Source organism: Hypoxylon trugodes (assembly GCF_022578975.1).
Source record: "Hypoxylon trugodes strain CBS 135444 unplaced genomic scaffold F4822scaffold_7, whole genome shotgun sequence".
Lineage (NCBI taxonomy): Eukaryota > Fungi > Ascomycota > Sordariomycetes > Xylariales > Hypoxylaceae > Hypoxylon > Hypoxylon trugodes.
The window spans coordinates 2,697,646-2,711,112 of record NW_026250022.1 but is presented as its reverse complement, the minus strand read 5'-3'; the positions used below and the strand labels follow the sequence as shown (position 1 = coordinate 2,711,112).

Below are 13,467 nucleotides of genomic sequence, written 5' to 3'. Positions count from 1 at the left end.
CTCTAGATACCCGCATTCTTTGTTGCTCGACCACCCACCGCTTTCGTTAATTCTATACGTTCCATCTCCGAAATTTTTATAATCTCGATTTACGATCGCTTTACTCGGCCGATATACCCCATCTTCACGCTAATCATTCCAACGTCGCAATTCATTCACGGACAAAATAGAGTCATCGCACATGACACAGCCCACTACTTTATGACGCCTCGGGCACTATATATGCTCCTGACGGCAACCAAATCGAATTCTACAGGCTCTCCTGTTTCTTAGAGTCCAGAAAATCTCGCCATAATGCCGGTATGTGTCCTCTTTCAACTCTTCTTTCGTTGTGATAACCTCGGTTCTAACGCCTTCGCGCAAACAGATCGGCGATCTCCTCGCGGAGATTTCTGGCGGGGATCCATCTCCCGTACCACAGTCCAAGACACCAACATCATCCAGTCGTAAGCGCAAGGCAGAAGATGATGCAAATTCTGCGACATCCGTCAAGAGTCTCAAATCGCAGCAACAAGATGGACCATCCACAACTAAACCGACCCGCGATATAAGGGGCGATAACGCTGATCGACCGAAAACCACAACCTTCACATCCATCAAGCCTGCATCTCTGCCACATCGTACAAATTCGCCCGCGACGAATGGCCGATATGTACCTCCCATACCAAACGGACAACGGACAACTACAGCTTCAGCTTCAAATGGCAGGCCGGCATCCACCGTCCCTCAACCCAAGCCATCATCCGAGAATTCTAATACCCGGCCAAAACTCAGTGCAGGAGCTCTAGCAGCCGCTTCTAGAGTAGCTCCTGCGAAGTCATCGCCTACAACCCCGACTGCATCAGATCCATCCAAGGCGCCCAAGAAGGGATCCTTTCAGGAGATTATGGAGCGAGCCAAGAGAGCTCAAGCATTAAATGCTAAAGTTGGATCTATCCAGCATAAGTCTATCGAGAAAGGAAAGAAGGAAATCCCTACAAAGGGAGATCGGAAATCCAGTATAGCGAAGGGCAAGGATGGCAAGTCTTACGTTGGAAACAGCAGACCGTCTGTCGCTTCTGCTCGTGGAGGTGCAAGACCCGGACCAGCGGGTCGTGGCACAAGTCAGAACGGCGCTTCGAATGCTGCCAAAGGAAGTGGTAAGCCTAGACCTGGTTCATCAGGGGGTGATGCTCCTGAAAAGAAAATCAAGAAATCTGCAACGGCTACCACAGGATACACCGGAACTGCCCGCCCTCGACCCGGTGCAGCCTCCGGTAAGTCATCCGCATCCAGGAAGGGTCATGGGTCTGGTGGGCTTCTGGCGCCTCCGAAACAAAGCCGCCGGGATCGCTTTGAAGATGAATACGATGATGAGATGGACGATTTCATCGATTATGACGACGATGATGAAGCCGGACCCCGTTATGAATACGATTCTGATGGATCCAGTGATATGGAAGCAGGTCTATCAGATATCGATGTGGAGGAACGAAGAGCGGAGTTACTAGCACGTGAAGAAGATAAACGAGAGCAGGCGTTGGAGGAGAAGCTCAAGAGAGAGAAGGAGGAGCGAAAGCGAAGACTCGGCTCCGGCCGTTAGGAAGTTTCTCTGGTGATTTCCAGGACTATTCTATCTACAAACGGATTGGGATATCCGGCGCAGATTTTTTTCTTCTTTGATGGTAGCAATTTTTCGCTGTCCATCCCGTTCGTGTTTGCCTTAATGACATGGTTCACGTAGATGGAAATTGCATAGGGAGAGGGCGTTTTTTTTTTTCCTGAATTTCAGCACCCCCATCGGCAAACCATGGGAAGCAATGGCGTTCTTCATCATGCATGCCCGAGTTAGGGCCGTCAAAAGGGCGAATGCAATGGGTTCTTTTTTTTTTTTATTAATGCCAGCATAATGCAGCCTTCAAATGTCTTTACGAGAAATTCGATATTGTACATTCCATAGGTTATAATTAGTAGGTAGTTCACATTACTACTGTCTGTACTCTAGCTCCTTTGGTTCAAACCTGTGATCTTAGCGAATTGTATCATCCAACGTACAGAAGAAATATGGCAGTAGCTGAGTCGCCATCAAACTACCAGTGACTTAACAGTCTTGTCTACACACATAGTTAAAATCACGCCACATTATATTAGCAAGTCATGCTAGATGGTAATGAACGCGGAAACAACCTTGTTCCCAATATGTTTGTCTTCTACCGTCAGCTGCCTCCCAGATCCTGACAGACTCACTCTACAAACAGACGAATCCCAAACTTTCTATCTAGTGTCGTTCATTTAGACAGTTAATTTCCTTCCTATTTCCGATTCTAAGTTCAATTTCACGATTATCCCACAGAATAGCTTAAACTTATGTAGTGGCTTTCGCCCGCGAGCCGCTGGCGCCATAATAGTTCAAACTTCATAGTACTATTGGTATATTATCTAAACATCGTCTATTTCCATAGCAACTCGCTGTAGAGTTCTCTTCCTGATAGGTACTATACAAATATCCATTGGGTGATTTAGCTCATCCTTTACGATAGTGGTTGCGAGGTAACCACAGCCCCTAAGATGGCATTACCCCTGAATCTCACACGGCGTATATAAAGTCATTTGACCTATGCTCTTCTATTCGACACAAACACGTACAGTAAAGTTCAAACAATGCTAAAATATTATTGGTAACTCTGTCTAGGTACTTTACTAGGTATATTACCTTCCCTAGGTATTCTTCCTCATCCCGCCTCTCAATGCATAACCTTATCCAGTACTTCCGTCAGCACTTACCTATTTTCAGTAAACAAACAAATTTTATAGTACATTTTGATTGTTAGCATGGACAACAATAGCCTTTTAATTCTATAATTGAACTTTGTTATCAGGCCGCGTGATCATGGAGTGGCTTGATTCACTACTAATATTTCGTTTACCCCTTTTTTTTACCAAACAATAATTGACTCGACAATTACGCACAGCCTTCTACTACTCTAGCCCTTAACGAACATGCCATCCCGCTATATAAATTCGCGGCTGTCATTCACTTCCACTCCTACCTTTCTAATCATTCCTAACGTCACAAAAATTAACCGACTCTCGGTCAACTGCATCGTCCTTGGTAAGTACACTAATCTCAACACATGCATATCTACACCACGATACATATAATCGGATCTGTATCCGACGTGTATTGCTCAGTCTACGTAGACATATCCGTGGACACGAGTCCGAATTTGCTAACATTGTTCTCAATAAATAGACAATTACGAATTAAATTCCCGAATCACTAAAGATTCTTATATATATACCACAAACTTCATTTCGAGATATTCACCCTAAAAGAATATCATCCACTCAGAATGGCACGCAAATTAGTGACCGTTCGCGATATCGCCAACCTCCGGCCAATCCCTGGTTCACCTCGCTTCCAAATTGCGGAAGTCGACGGCTGGACCTGCGCAGTGAAGAGCGAAGAGTTTAGGGTCGGCGAAACCGTTCTTTTCTTCGAGATCGACTCATTTCTCCCGTCCCCCGAAGTCGACAGCCGATATGGGCGAGAGCATAATCCTCTCCATAACGTCGTTGTAAATTGGCAAGGATCGAAAGGCATCCACGTGAGGTCGATGATGGTCAACCACAGCCGGGAAATATCACAAGGCGTAATTCTTAAAGTCAACGCGTTTCCCGAGTTTGAGAGCATTTATTCGGAGTTGGTATTCAAGCTAGGTGCCCACGACGGCAATATGGCTTGGATGAATATGTGCTTCGCAGAGACGCTCGGAGTTAAGAAGTGGGAGTTGCCTCAAGGTCTAACGGGTCAATCCTTGGGGTCGCTCCCAGCGTTTTTTCCTAAGACGGACCTCGAGCGCGTACAAAACGTGAAGACCCTCTTCACGGATAAGTACGCTAATGCGGTCTTCCAAGAGTCCGTCAAGATGGACGGATCTTCGATGTCGGTATACTACGTGAGGAACAACTCACAGTTTTATAAGTCCCTCCCTGTTCTACCCGCAAATACCAAAGCGGAACTAGAACACGGCCGGGTCGGCGTATGCACTAAGAACTTGGACTTAAACGAATTCGGCGGCAGCGAATTCTGGAAGATCGCGTTAAAGTACAAACTCCCACAAAAACTCGAAAACGTGGGTCTAAATATAGCTATTCAAGGCGAACTCGTCGGCTGGAAGATCAACAAAAACCGACACCAATTCAAGGAAGGGGAATACGAGTTTTACGTATACTCTATGTTCAACATCGACAACCAGAAATATATCCACCCAGACGTGACGGTGGCACGGGCACAACAACTCGGACTTAAACACGTACCTATCCTTGGAAAAGTGCGAATTCATGAGATCGCAAAGAACCAAAGCGATCTTCTTAAGCGAGCCGAGGGAACGGATAATAATGGGCTGAAGAGAGAGGGGTTGGTATATAAGAACCTCGAGGATAGCCGCTCGTTTAAGGTCATCGCTAATAACTACTTGCTTACTCACGGCGAGTAGATACTAGTCTGTGCTAGGTTCGGGGTTAAAGAGGTTACTGGGATTGTTTTGCGATATTATATAAGGATATATCCTCTTCGGCGCCCAGGAGGAATTGATTACTGGGATCCGTTTGGTTGAACACGGGATGGGTGCGGCGTACGGTGCTCTGGCGTTAGGGTTAAATCTTCCAAGATAGGAGGATAGATAAAGTCGAGGAATATATAGACCAGGAGCAAATAGATACCACCGAACACTACATATTGCCATTGTATTCCCTCTTTTCACATTAAAACCGTGATGTCTAATATGAAGCTAACTACCTTTTGATGAGTATCAACATTGACGCCCCTAATCTTTAGCCCTAGTATCCTCCCCCTTCCCAATCTTATCCAAATACTCCTTGTACGTCGGCATACCGCGCGGCATACCCGTCCAAGCCAAATCTTGCTCCTCCATAGCCCTTTTCCTCGCCTCCGCAATTGCCTTCCAAGATTCTCTTGCCGTCATCCTCTCATGCCAAGCCTTAACATTCGGAAACTCCTTGAACCGATCCTCTAGCGCCATGGGGGTGCACTGGTGCAGGATATCATTCCAAGGCACGAAAGATAGGTCCGCGTATGTCATTTTCTCGCCTACGAGCCAGTCTCTTCCCTCGAGAACACCGTCGAGGACGCTGAGTTGCCGCTTGCATTCGCTGTTGAAGCGGTCTTGAACTGAGGGGATTTTCTCTGGGTGTAGGTAGTTGAACCTGGGTATATTAGGTTCCAGATGCGCTGAAGTGGGTTAAGGGGAGCATACCATCCGGCCTGGTGGAAAAAAGGGCCCTGTAGACTCATCTGAAAATGAAGCCACTGGTTTAAAGCGTGCTTATCTTGGAGCCGGTCATTTGAATAAGTCAGGGTCAAATCCTTATCGTACTGATCGATGATATATGTGATGATAGCGCCTGACTCCCATAGTGCAACCCCGGTGTTTGGATCCTCGATAGCTTGTATTATTAGTCAGTTCGCGTAAGAACATCAACTGAGTATCAAGGCCTACCAGGGACAGAAGCATTAGGGTTGAGGTCAATGAACGGCTTCCTCTTGATGTCGTCAAAACGGAATGACCTAATCTCATAAGGCACTTTCAGTTCATTGAGAATAAGAACTACCTTCCATGGATTAGGAATTGTCGGCGTTAGCCATACACAAATAGGCTCCGTCATCGTTCAGATGGAGGGTCTTATTGAGCAGGTTCCTGTATACAGATTCTGTCAAAAAAGGAAGTAGAAAATACTATAACGAATACATGGCGCAGTAAGAATGTTTTAACCATCGGCCCTTGCTTCCCGACAATCCCATCCAACGCCCTAGTAGCTGGCCAGGGTATTGGTGTTGGTTGAGGATCGGGAGGGGGAAGACATCGACCAATAAGACATTGTTGGCGGGACTTCCGGATTCAAACCTCCTAGCAAGCACTAAATCAGCTCCAAAATACATCTATTATCTCCGTCTACCAATTTTCTTTGTGTTGAGAAGGATGTATCATCTTCTTACCTTGAAATAGCCAATCGGAGTTTAGCCGAAGCCAAATATATACTGTTTACGGAATGTCGCACAGTGTTTCAACCAATCAGACCTCAATATTCTAGGAGCCTGTAGTGCTTATACCCGTAGGATAGGGGCTATAGTATGTACCTAGGTTCACTTGTTGGCGATGAGTTACAGGGCCCTTCGAAGCCTAAACCCGTCTTACACCTAACTGTGTAGACACCTAGATTACCGTGGAAGTGCCACTAAATATTGGCACCTAGGTAGCTTAACTAGGCAGGCCTGGATTTTCACATCACCTATTCTTCTCTCCCTCTTTATCTAAATATCTCATGACTGTCCCTCATCTTAGGACGAGTCTTCCGCGACCACATCCAACTCCTTGTAGTAACGGTAGATGCCAATAGTATACTCCTGTCTCCTCTCACTAGCGAGATACCCAGCAATCCTCGGGCGAGCCTTGACAGCACCATACAGCTCAAAGACCCGATTATACTTCCCTGACTCTTTAGCTGCCTTCATAGCCCTTGGGAAGGCGTATAAGACACCATCGATACACTGGATGCGTTAGATATTGTTACACCCCACTAATAAAATAAAGATCGCGACAATATCAAAGGGGAGTAATTACCTGGAATAGAACCAAATCAACGTAAGTCAAATTCCCCCCATACACCCAAGGGCCTTCCCCACTAGATTCGCCCTGAATAACCCTCTGCCAGAACCCAAGATGCTTAGGCAACCTCGACTTAACCCAGTCCTTACTGCGCCGAATACTCTCCTCGACTTGATCTTCGTAGTACAGATCATGGGCTATAGGATGATGGCAATCATGCACTTCATTACTCAACCCATCGAGCGCAGTAAGGGCGAGTGCATTCAACTTATAAATATCGTCGCCTGTCTTCGGAGCAAGTCCGATCTTAGGTGCCACTATAATATTACAAATTAGACAAGTAAGAAACCCGGAAATAAGCTGTAACCACTCAATTGACTAGAATTTTCTCAAATTTACTCACCATACATAAGAATATTACTCGTCTGCGAAATCATCAAATCGCCATGCTTGAACAAAGGGGGCGCGTAATAAGGAGGGGTGCTCTTATCCCCGAGATAATCGGCTTTTATATACTGAGGAACAATCTCATTGCAATTCTCAAGCCTGGCCGTATCGGAATAAGGTGTTCCAGTTTCTTCGAAGCAAAGTCGGATGTGTTCTCCACGAGCCGGTGCTCCTTTCCACTGAGGTGATGAGAATTAGCCAATGTTACTTTCGGGGGGCGTAGTGTGGTTCCGGGTCTACCACCTCTGGGTAACCCAGTCTAAATGTTATTAAAAAAGGGGTATAGAAATTTCGTATTTTGGGTACATACGTATATGAGCTCATAAGGTGTGGACATGTTCACGATGGGCCAATTCAGTCGTAGAATGATGAAGAATCTAGTGTGTATAATTAGGCGTATGTGTTGGGTGGATGGAAATGTAAGCGACAAACAGAGAGGGGTGAGACAAGGGGACTTCGGGCTGAGGGGATCCGTGGCATCCGCCTTATATGCCGTTGGGAGGCACCGAACCTATCCACAGGTACTTTCCTTCCCCCCTTGCATTTAAGAGAGAAGGGTCATGCTTAAATCATAGTTTCGCTAAATAATTGAAATCTTCACGTAGGTTTATTCAATAATTTCACCGCCGGTAGTTGTGTCTTGCCATAATAACATCTAGCTAAATTATTGACCTATATGTACCTATGGTCTCTTCACCAGGTACCTGGGTAAGGCCTGAATGTTCCGTTCCAGGGCACCCTGGTTGACGCGGGGTAGTGGGTTTACCCCCTGAAAAGGGCTGAGAAAATACCGCCTATAAAGCCCACCCTCCCACCATCGACACCACCTTGTCAACCCCCAACCGAATGTTCCAACCACGCAATTGGAAAAAACATCGCATTATCGCCATCCGAAGTCAATAACCACTGTTTCCCCCCTGCATCCTAGAGTCTTCACTCATTCGAGTAAATCTCTAGTCAATCAAATGCCAATCGCGATAGTCGTAAATCGTAGCCGCGGTAGGACGGGCCCGAGAAGGACGGACGAATTTTTCCGTATGTATTTCCTCAGCATAGGGTTTCACATCACCGTTCTCGTCGACGATTTCAGCAGTTGTCCTATCGAGGAAAGCAAGGACGTTTTCCCTAGACACCGCAGTTTCAAGGGGCCAGATATGGATGAGCGCAATATAATCCAGTTGAAGGTTTGAGTAGTCTCTCAGCATGATCAAATATGGGGTCCTGATGATAATCCCGTCAAATATGAGGCGTCGCAAGTGGTGCCTGTGTTCTCTGAGAAAAAGGGCGATTTGAGGAGTTTTCCATAACCTAAGACCGCTGAGCGAAAGGGACGTCAACTTAGGCCAATAGCACCGCTGAAAAATTTGTATCGCGACCAATTCCATGTCTTCACTGCATGTCCAGATATGTAATGATAATTTCCTCAACTCTTTTGCTGCGGATAGACATGGTATAAGTACCGAGAGATACCCTGCAGCAATCGGGTCGATGTATAACTCGATAGATGTGAGCGTACTGAAAGTGTATTGAGGATCGAGTTTAGGCGGGAGGTTTTTCCAAAGTCTCTCGTTCAGTTGGCTTAGAAGATAGGTTTCGGGCGTTGTTCGATTCATCCATATAAACAAAGTGGATGTAAAGAAGTCGGTAGTATTGCCCGTGACTCCTGTATAAATGGAAGGGTCACCGATATATTGAGGATAATCATATCCTTTGTAAGCGGATCCTTTATGAGGGAATATTCTGTCTTTTGGTAAGGCGCATGAAACGAGGGTGTTTAGTTTGGGCATTCGATCCAGTGCTACGGAAAATTGATTTAGAAAGGTGACGATGATATTTTTACGATCCTCCTGCTGCCGAGTATCAACCACCTCTTCCGTCGACAGCCAGAATAGATCCAGATCACGCATGGCATCCGACAGAAATTGATAATTATCAAATGTTGTGGGTTTGGATTTCCAATCCTCTAGGCGAGGCTCATACCAGACGATCCATTTTACATGTTTGGCAAGGTGTGGATGCGCGGCGATTTGTTCAAAGGCAATCCGGTCCTTTACAAGACGGGAAATACCGATGCGCTGAAAAAGGAGAGTTGCTACGGGTTGTTCCCAGGAGCAGCAAATGAGGCGCAACACTTTCCAATCTTGTCGCGAAAATATTCCATTGGACGCGATAAGAGTAATTATCTCGAAGGGCAAGCTCGCCAGTGTCGCAATGGTGCCCGGCGTATGGGCTCTTGACTTGGAGGGTGATGAACACATGTTGTATGCTTATGTTGTTTTGGCCTTTTTCCCCTCTTGCTAGGCTTGTATGAGTGTTATATGAAGAGGAAAATTGCTAGGAAGAAAAAGAAAAAAAAGTAAGTTAGTGTGTAGACCTGGTGCGCTGTCACGACCTGGTGGTGTTTGCTTCCTGGGTACCTTATCTAAGTCGGGAGATCCGCGCGCTGGTAGGTTTATCAGTGATACTATGAATGAATACCTAGGTACCTACCTAGGTAGGTAGTTGGGACGAGGGACACTGACACATATAAGATGCATTTAAATTGCCCACTTTTCGCGAGGTTCACAATGGCACGAGAATTCCAGTATTGTTATATGCATTCATCAATCATATAGCAATCAAGCAGACACTTTTCGCAGTCCGGATTTGGACTGGAAAAGTGGCCTATTATTAAAGTAATCTTCATGTGCAACATTATCCCCATCCCGACCCTATATCCCATCATAGGATCCTTTGGACTACCTAAGTTGTTCGTAAGAGACCGAATATGTAGGCCTTGATCATCGCGCGAAAAACAAATCTAAAGTTGGCTAAATCGGGGCGTAGATAAAGCCATCCGGTTTAGTTGGGATGAAATTCTGGTGAAACAGTAAAAGCCACAGGTGGAAAATTGCCCAAGATCACTAAGAGATATGGTGTTGAATCACTGGACCGGAGTGCCCTACATCCTGACCCGGAACAAGTATCTCAGGCGGACCTGGGAGACATCGTAGCAGATGTACTCGTTGTAAAGAAGGTACGCGTTGGGCACGTTGGTGTTATTGGGTGGAGTAGTGGTATCGGGCTAAAGGAGACAATTGTTAATAACCAAAATGATACTGGAGGTCGGCATCGTCTTACCATTTTCACGCCCTTTAGAGATGGATGGATGCATTCTGCGTCCTTCCACACGCTTGGTCCGGTTAATCCCTGGCCCAAGGTCGAGAGCATACCTTGGCTCTTCGCATCCTCGGCGGCGCTATATGAGGCGCCGGTAAGTTTTTGCATGGGGTCTCCAAGTTCAGCTTCGCAAAGGAGAAGGAGCGCATGACCATTACTGATGCCTGCATAGCAGTAGTTGGCGGACTAGATAGAATGTTAATATTAGACTCGATTCCCGAATGCTGCAGGTACTTACCTTGCTGGACATATCCGCCAGATATATGCCCTTTCCGAACACTGTGACACGTTAGCATACAACGCAAAGTCTTGTTACACCGTGGGATCCATTGCTGCTTGTGGGGAAATGGGGAGCATAATAATAAAAGGGGATGTGACGACATACTGTAACCTGATACTGGAGCCTCGGGTGGCGCTATTCGTAAACCTTGCGATAAAATACCACCATAATTGGTACAACGAGAGCCATGCCATAGTAATCGTCGATCTCTGGTATCGGTGTGTGCGGCCTGGAAACGGTTCTTTTCTCCTTGACGCTCAATTCTAAAGATTTGAGATACTTCGTAATTGGCGGAATGGGTTACTCCTCGAGTATCCATTAAGTACTGCTTTAATCCCATGAACTCCGAGCTGCTGCTGTCGAGTGGTGTCATCTCGTCCATTCCTAAGCTTTGGTAGTGTCGGTCTAGCACATTAATCATTTCTTTCTTCTCGTTTTTCATGAGAAGTGATGCATCCTTCATATCTCCCAAACTCTCGAGAAGTTCTATTTCCTTTTTGAGGGTGGTCGAGTCTCGGATTACAGGTGGCTTGCTCCGTCCAAAGGCGTGAGGAATGAGGGTGAAAAACAGATTTGACAATTGTTCTGTCGCTTCGCCAAAGCTGGTTTGATACTGTGAAGTGGCCAACGATGGATCGTCTAGAAGAGCTGACAGATCCTTGAGCGCCTGAAACCCCCTAGTAATGGTGGTTTTACTAAGCTTCCCAAGTGGGAGTTTATGGGCGTCATAATTAAGATCAGCCATTGTTGCAGCAAAATACTCTTGATTGAAGACGAGTTTCATTAATTCCTGGACCGGTTTCGATAATTTGGATTTGGGCTCTTCTTTTGGCTCTTCTTTAACAATGCCGTCTTTCGTGTCTTTCGCGTCATCATCTTCCGAGTCTGAATCTGATTCATACTAAAGTGCCGCAGAGTTAGTAAACGACATTGTGAAATGTTCATGAGAATATTTTATCTCCGTTAATCAAGACTTATTTGTAGGGCTACACATTTTCGAGATATGGAAACAGGTGTTTGGCCTTCCTTAAGATGAAAAGAGGGTAAATAGTAAAATCACTTACGTTTCTCTCAATGAAGGCGTACTTTCCGGGTTTCGGAGGCTCGGTACGGTCAGCCCAAGAAAGACCGGACTTTCCTTTGAACTTGCTGTCAAACTCGCGGAGAGCATTTTCTAGGGTTCCATTGCCAATAAGCTTTGACTGGCCACGCTCGCCGACGCGACCCCATCTAGTCCAAACGCGGAAGGTTCCCGGGACAGAGCGGAGTATCTAAGCACTTAATCAGTATATCATTACGCTTGATGGAGTTGAGGGTTTCGTACTTGGACTCGGTAGAACTTATTGTTATTGGCACTGGCGTTGGACTGATTAAGCGAGGCATCGTAGATGACTCCATCCTCGTCGATGTAGACCTCGGAGTTGGCGAATCCTTTGTCAGCACCTTCGTCGAGAGGGATCCTTACATCCCGGGATTTGGCAATCTGGCCATCAGCGACCTTTGGTTCCTTGGCCTCTTTAGGCTTCTTGGACTCCCTAGATTCCTCAGGCTCCTTTGCTTCCTGGGATTCCTCTTTCTTAGGCTTGGCTTTTGAAGACTTGGTTTTCTTCTTAGCCTGAGGCTTCGCTTCTTCATCAGTATCATCTGCAGGTTTTTGAGTCGATGTACGCTTTCGGGTACCGCTGGTATGGGTAGGCTGAGACTGGGACTGGGACTGAGCCTGAGGTGTAGTTTGGGTAGAATTGAAGCCATAAGCATTTTCGGTCATCAAAGTCATCTGGCTTAATGTATCCTCGAGCCATTGAAAACTGACAATGGGTACATTGTGGGATTGTGCAGCCTTGACCTTGATTGAAGGTTTTTTATAATCCGCTTCTGTGGTGATAAGGTGAGTAGTCGATGCCGTGACAGATTTGGCCACAGATCCACCGAGAACAGTGATGAAGTCTCGCTCGATAGCCGATTGGGTGTATCCAGGTATTGTGCCGCTAATTGCAATACTACAGCCATCCAATGGCGGCGGCGGGGGAGGTTTGGCAGCCTTCTTTCTGGGTGGCATGATGTAATCAGAGCTAATTGAGAACTTTGGTAAGGGTTGCGAAAACTTTTTCTTGTTTTGTATAAAAGGTGAAATAATCAATTGAATGGATAGGAATTGCCAATGCTAAATTGATCGATTGGCAAGATGAAAGAAAGGTGTGAGCTGTTTGAATGAAATGTGAAAGAAAGGGAAGAGAGTCGAAAGGAAGTCGGCCCTGATCGAAGTTAAAATAAATATTGACAAGCTACAAGCTGGAGCTGTGCGCTTTCTCTAGGCAACCTATGTCAAGTAAGGAACGATCGATACCAATTGACGCCAATGTGGCGCGTGGGAACGTGACTTCCCTCAAGGCAGCAGCGCCGTTGGTTTCAGCTTCTAGTTTTTCGATACCTAATGCAGGAAAGCACCTACTAACTTTAAATTGATTGATAAGGTTGGCAAGATCGTTGAATGAGGTGTAAGCTTTCTGGGGCTCCATTTAATGTTATATATTAGGTACCTACCTGTGGATAGAATTTGAACATGCGTTGAATTCGTGGCTATGATACCTAGGCATCAAATTGTATCCATTTCGCAAACTTTTACGATTAGGAAGACAAACGGTTCCGAGAGATGGACTCTTAAAAAATTGTGGGATGAGCCGTTTAAGTACCATATTTCCCCAGCAAAAGAAGGTAATTAGGTAAGCAGTTGCTATTGCTCTACCTAAAGCAGCGTTACATAAGCCCACATGGGTTGTGTCCATCTCTTACATAACACAATATGGGGTTATTTCCTTGAACAGTTAGCCGTCGCTGTCTTTTATTCCGGCCTAGGTCGGACTGATTCTTGGCATAACACAATTGGAAATAGAGCCACTACAAACCATCCCCTAGCGAATCACTAAATTTACCGTCTCAACGGGGAAACATGGCTCCCTGGAACCGATACCG

General features: G+C 45.9%; 6 protein-coding genes across 6 annotated transcripts; 2 read left to right on the top strand and 4 right to left on the bottom strand.

Annotated features, from left to right (window-relative positions):
* Positions 1 to 155: 155 nt before the first annotated feature.
* Positions 156 to 2,058, top strand: F4822DRAFT_329173 (uncharacterized protein). The gene is made up of 2 exons (XM_051455618.1): positions 156 to 300; positions 368 to 2,058. Exons 1-2 carry the CDS (start codon positions 295 to 297, stop codon positions 1,580 to 1,582), a joined length of 1,221 nt encoding a protein of 406 aa, XP_051312684.1. The 5' UTR covers positions 156 to 294; the 3' UTR covers positions 1,583 to 2,058.
* Positions 2,059 to 3,332: 1,274 nt separating this feature from the next.
* F4822DRAFT_431776 (RNA ligase, DRB0094 family) lies at positions 3,333 to 4,478 on the top strand (the record flags this gene model as incomplete). Its single annotated transcript, XM_051461531.1, has 1 exon — positions 3,333 to 4,478. One exon carries the CDS (start codon positions 3,333 to 3,335, stop codon positions 4,476 to 4,478), a length of 1,146 nt encoding a protein of 381 aa, XP_051312683.1.
* Positions 4,479 to 4,738: 260 nt separating this feature from the next.
* On the bottom strand, positions 4,739 to 5,827 carry F4822DRAFT_411533 (glutathione S-transferase). Its single transcript, XM_051458871.1, has 3 exons — positions 5,502 to 5,827; positions 5,259 to 5,448; positions 4,739 to 5,208 (listed from the first exon to the last, which is right to left on the bottom strand). Exons 1-3 carry the CDS (start codon positions 5,665 to 5,667, stop codon positions 4,809 to 4,811), a joined length of 756 nt encoding a protein of 251 aa, XP_051312682.1. The 5' UTR covers positions 5,668 to 5,827; the 3' UTR covers positions 4,739 to 4,808.
* A 267-nt stretch (positions 5,828 to 6,094) lies between these two features.
* F4822DRAFT_411532 (glutathione S-transferase protein-like protein) lies at positions 6,095 to 7,488 on the bottom strand. Its single transcript, XM_051458870.1, has 4 exons — positions 7,366 to 7,488; positions 7,012 to 7,234; positions 6,624 to 6,925; positions 6,095 to 6,550 (listed from the first exon to the last, which is right to left on the bottom strand). The coding sequence occupies exons 1-4, from the start codon at positions 7,390 to 7,392 to the stop codon at positions 6,341 to 6,343; spliced, it is 762 nt and encodes a 253-aa protein (XP_051312681.1). The 5' UTR covers positions 7,393 to 7,488; the 3' UTR covers positions 6,095 to 6,340.
* A 344-nt stretch (positions 7,489 to 7,832) lies between these two features.
* F4822DRAFT_411530 (uncharacterized protein) lies at positions 7,833 to 9,582 on the bottom strand. The gene has a single exon (XM_051458869.1). The coding sequence runs from the start codon at positions 9,311 to 9,313 to the stop codon at positions 8,009 to 8,011; it is 1,305 nt and encodes a 434-aa protein (XP_051312680.1). The 5' UTR covers positions 9,314 to 9,582; the 3' UTR covers positions 7,833 to 8,008.
* A 251-nt stretch (positions 9,583 to 9,833) lies between these two features.
* On the bottom strand, positions 9,834 to 12,666 carry F4822DRAFT_329117 (PARP-domain-containing protein). The gene is made up of 6 exons (XM_051455617.1): positions 11,819 to 12,666; positions 11,559 to 11,765; positions 10,600 to 11,395; positions 10,453 to 10,493; positions 10,176 to 10,400; positions 9,834 to 10,119 (listed from the first exon to the last, which is right to left on the bottom strand). Exons 1-6 carry the CDS (start codon positions 12,551 to 12,553, stop codon positions 9,997 to 9,999), a joined length of 2,127 nt encoding a protein of 708 aa, XP_051312679.1. The 5' UTR covers positions 12,554 to 12,666; the 3' UTR covers positions 9,834 to 9,996.
* Positions 12,667 to 13,467: the final 801 nt, after the last annotated feature.

Bases quoted from the DNA above. Each gene is read 5' to 3' on its own strand.
- F4822DRAFT_411533 (XM_051458871.1), bottom strand. From the start codon at position 5,667: ATGACGGAGCCTATTTGTGTATGGCTAACGCCGACAATTCCTAATCCA. The intron at 5,449-5,501 runs GTAGGCCTTGAT...TAATAATACAAG, and splicing joins CCCTAATGCTTCTGTCCCTG to CTATCGAGGATCCAAACACC. The intron at 5,209-5,258 runs GTATGCTCCCCT...TAATATACCCAG, and splicing joins TTTTTCCACCAGGCCGGATG to GTTCAACTACCTACACCCAG.
- F4822DRAFT_411532 (XM_051458870.1), bottom strand. From the start codon at position 7,392: ATGTCCACACCTTATGAGCTCATATAC. The intron at 7,235-7,365 runs GTATGTACCCAA...TCATCACCTCAG, and splicing joins CACCTTATGAGCTCATATAC to TGGAAAGGAGCACCGGCTCG. The intron at 6,926-7,011 runs GTGAGTAAATTT...GTAATATTATAG, and splicing joins GAGTAATATTCTTATGTATG to TGGCACCTAAGATCGGACTT.
- F4822DRAFT_411530 (XM_051458869.1), bottom strand. From the start codon at position 9,313: ATGTGTTCATCACCCTCCAAGTCAAGAGCCCATACGCCGGGCACCATT.
- F4822DRAFT_329117 (XM_051455617.1), bottom strand. From the start codon at position 12,553: ATGCCACCCAGAAAGAAGGCTGCCAAACCTCCCCCGCCGCCGCCATTG. The intron at 10,401-10,452 runs GTAAGTACCTGC...CATTCTATCTAG, and splicing joins TGGCGGATATGTCCAGCAAG to TCCGCCAACTACTGCTATGC. The intron at 10,120-10,175 runs GTAAGACGATGC...TGTCTCCTTTAG, and splicing joins CTCTAAAGGGCGTGAAAATG to CCCGATACCACTACTCCACC.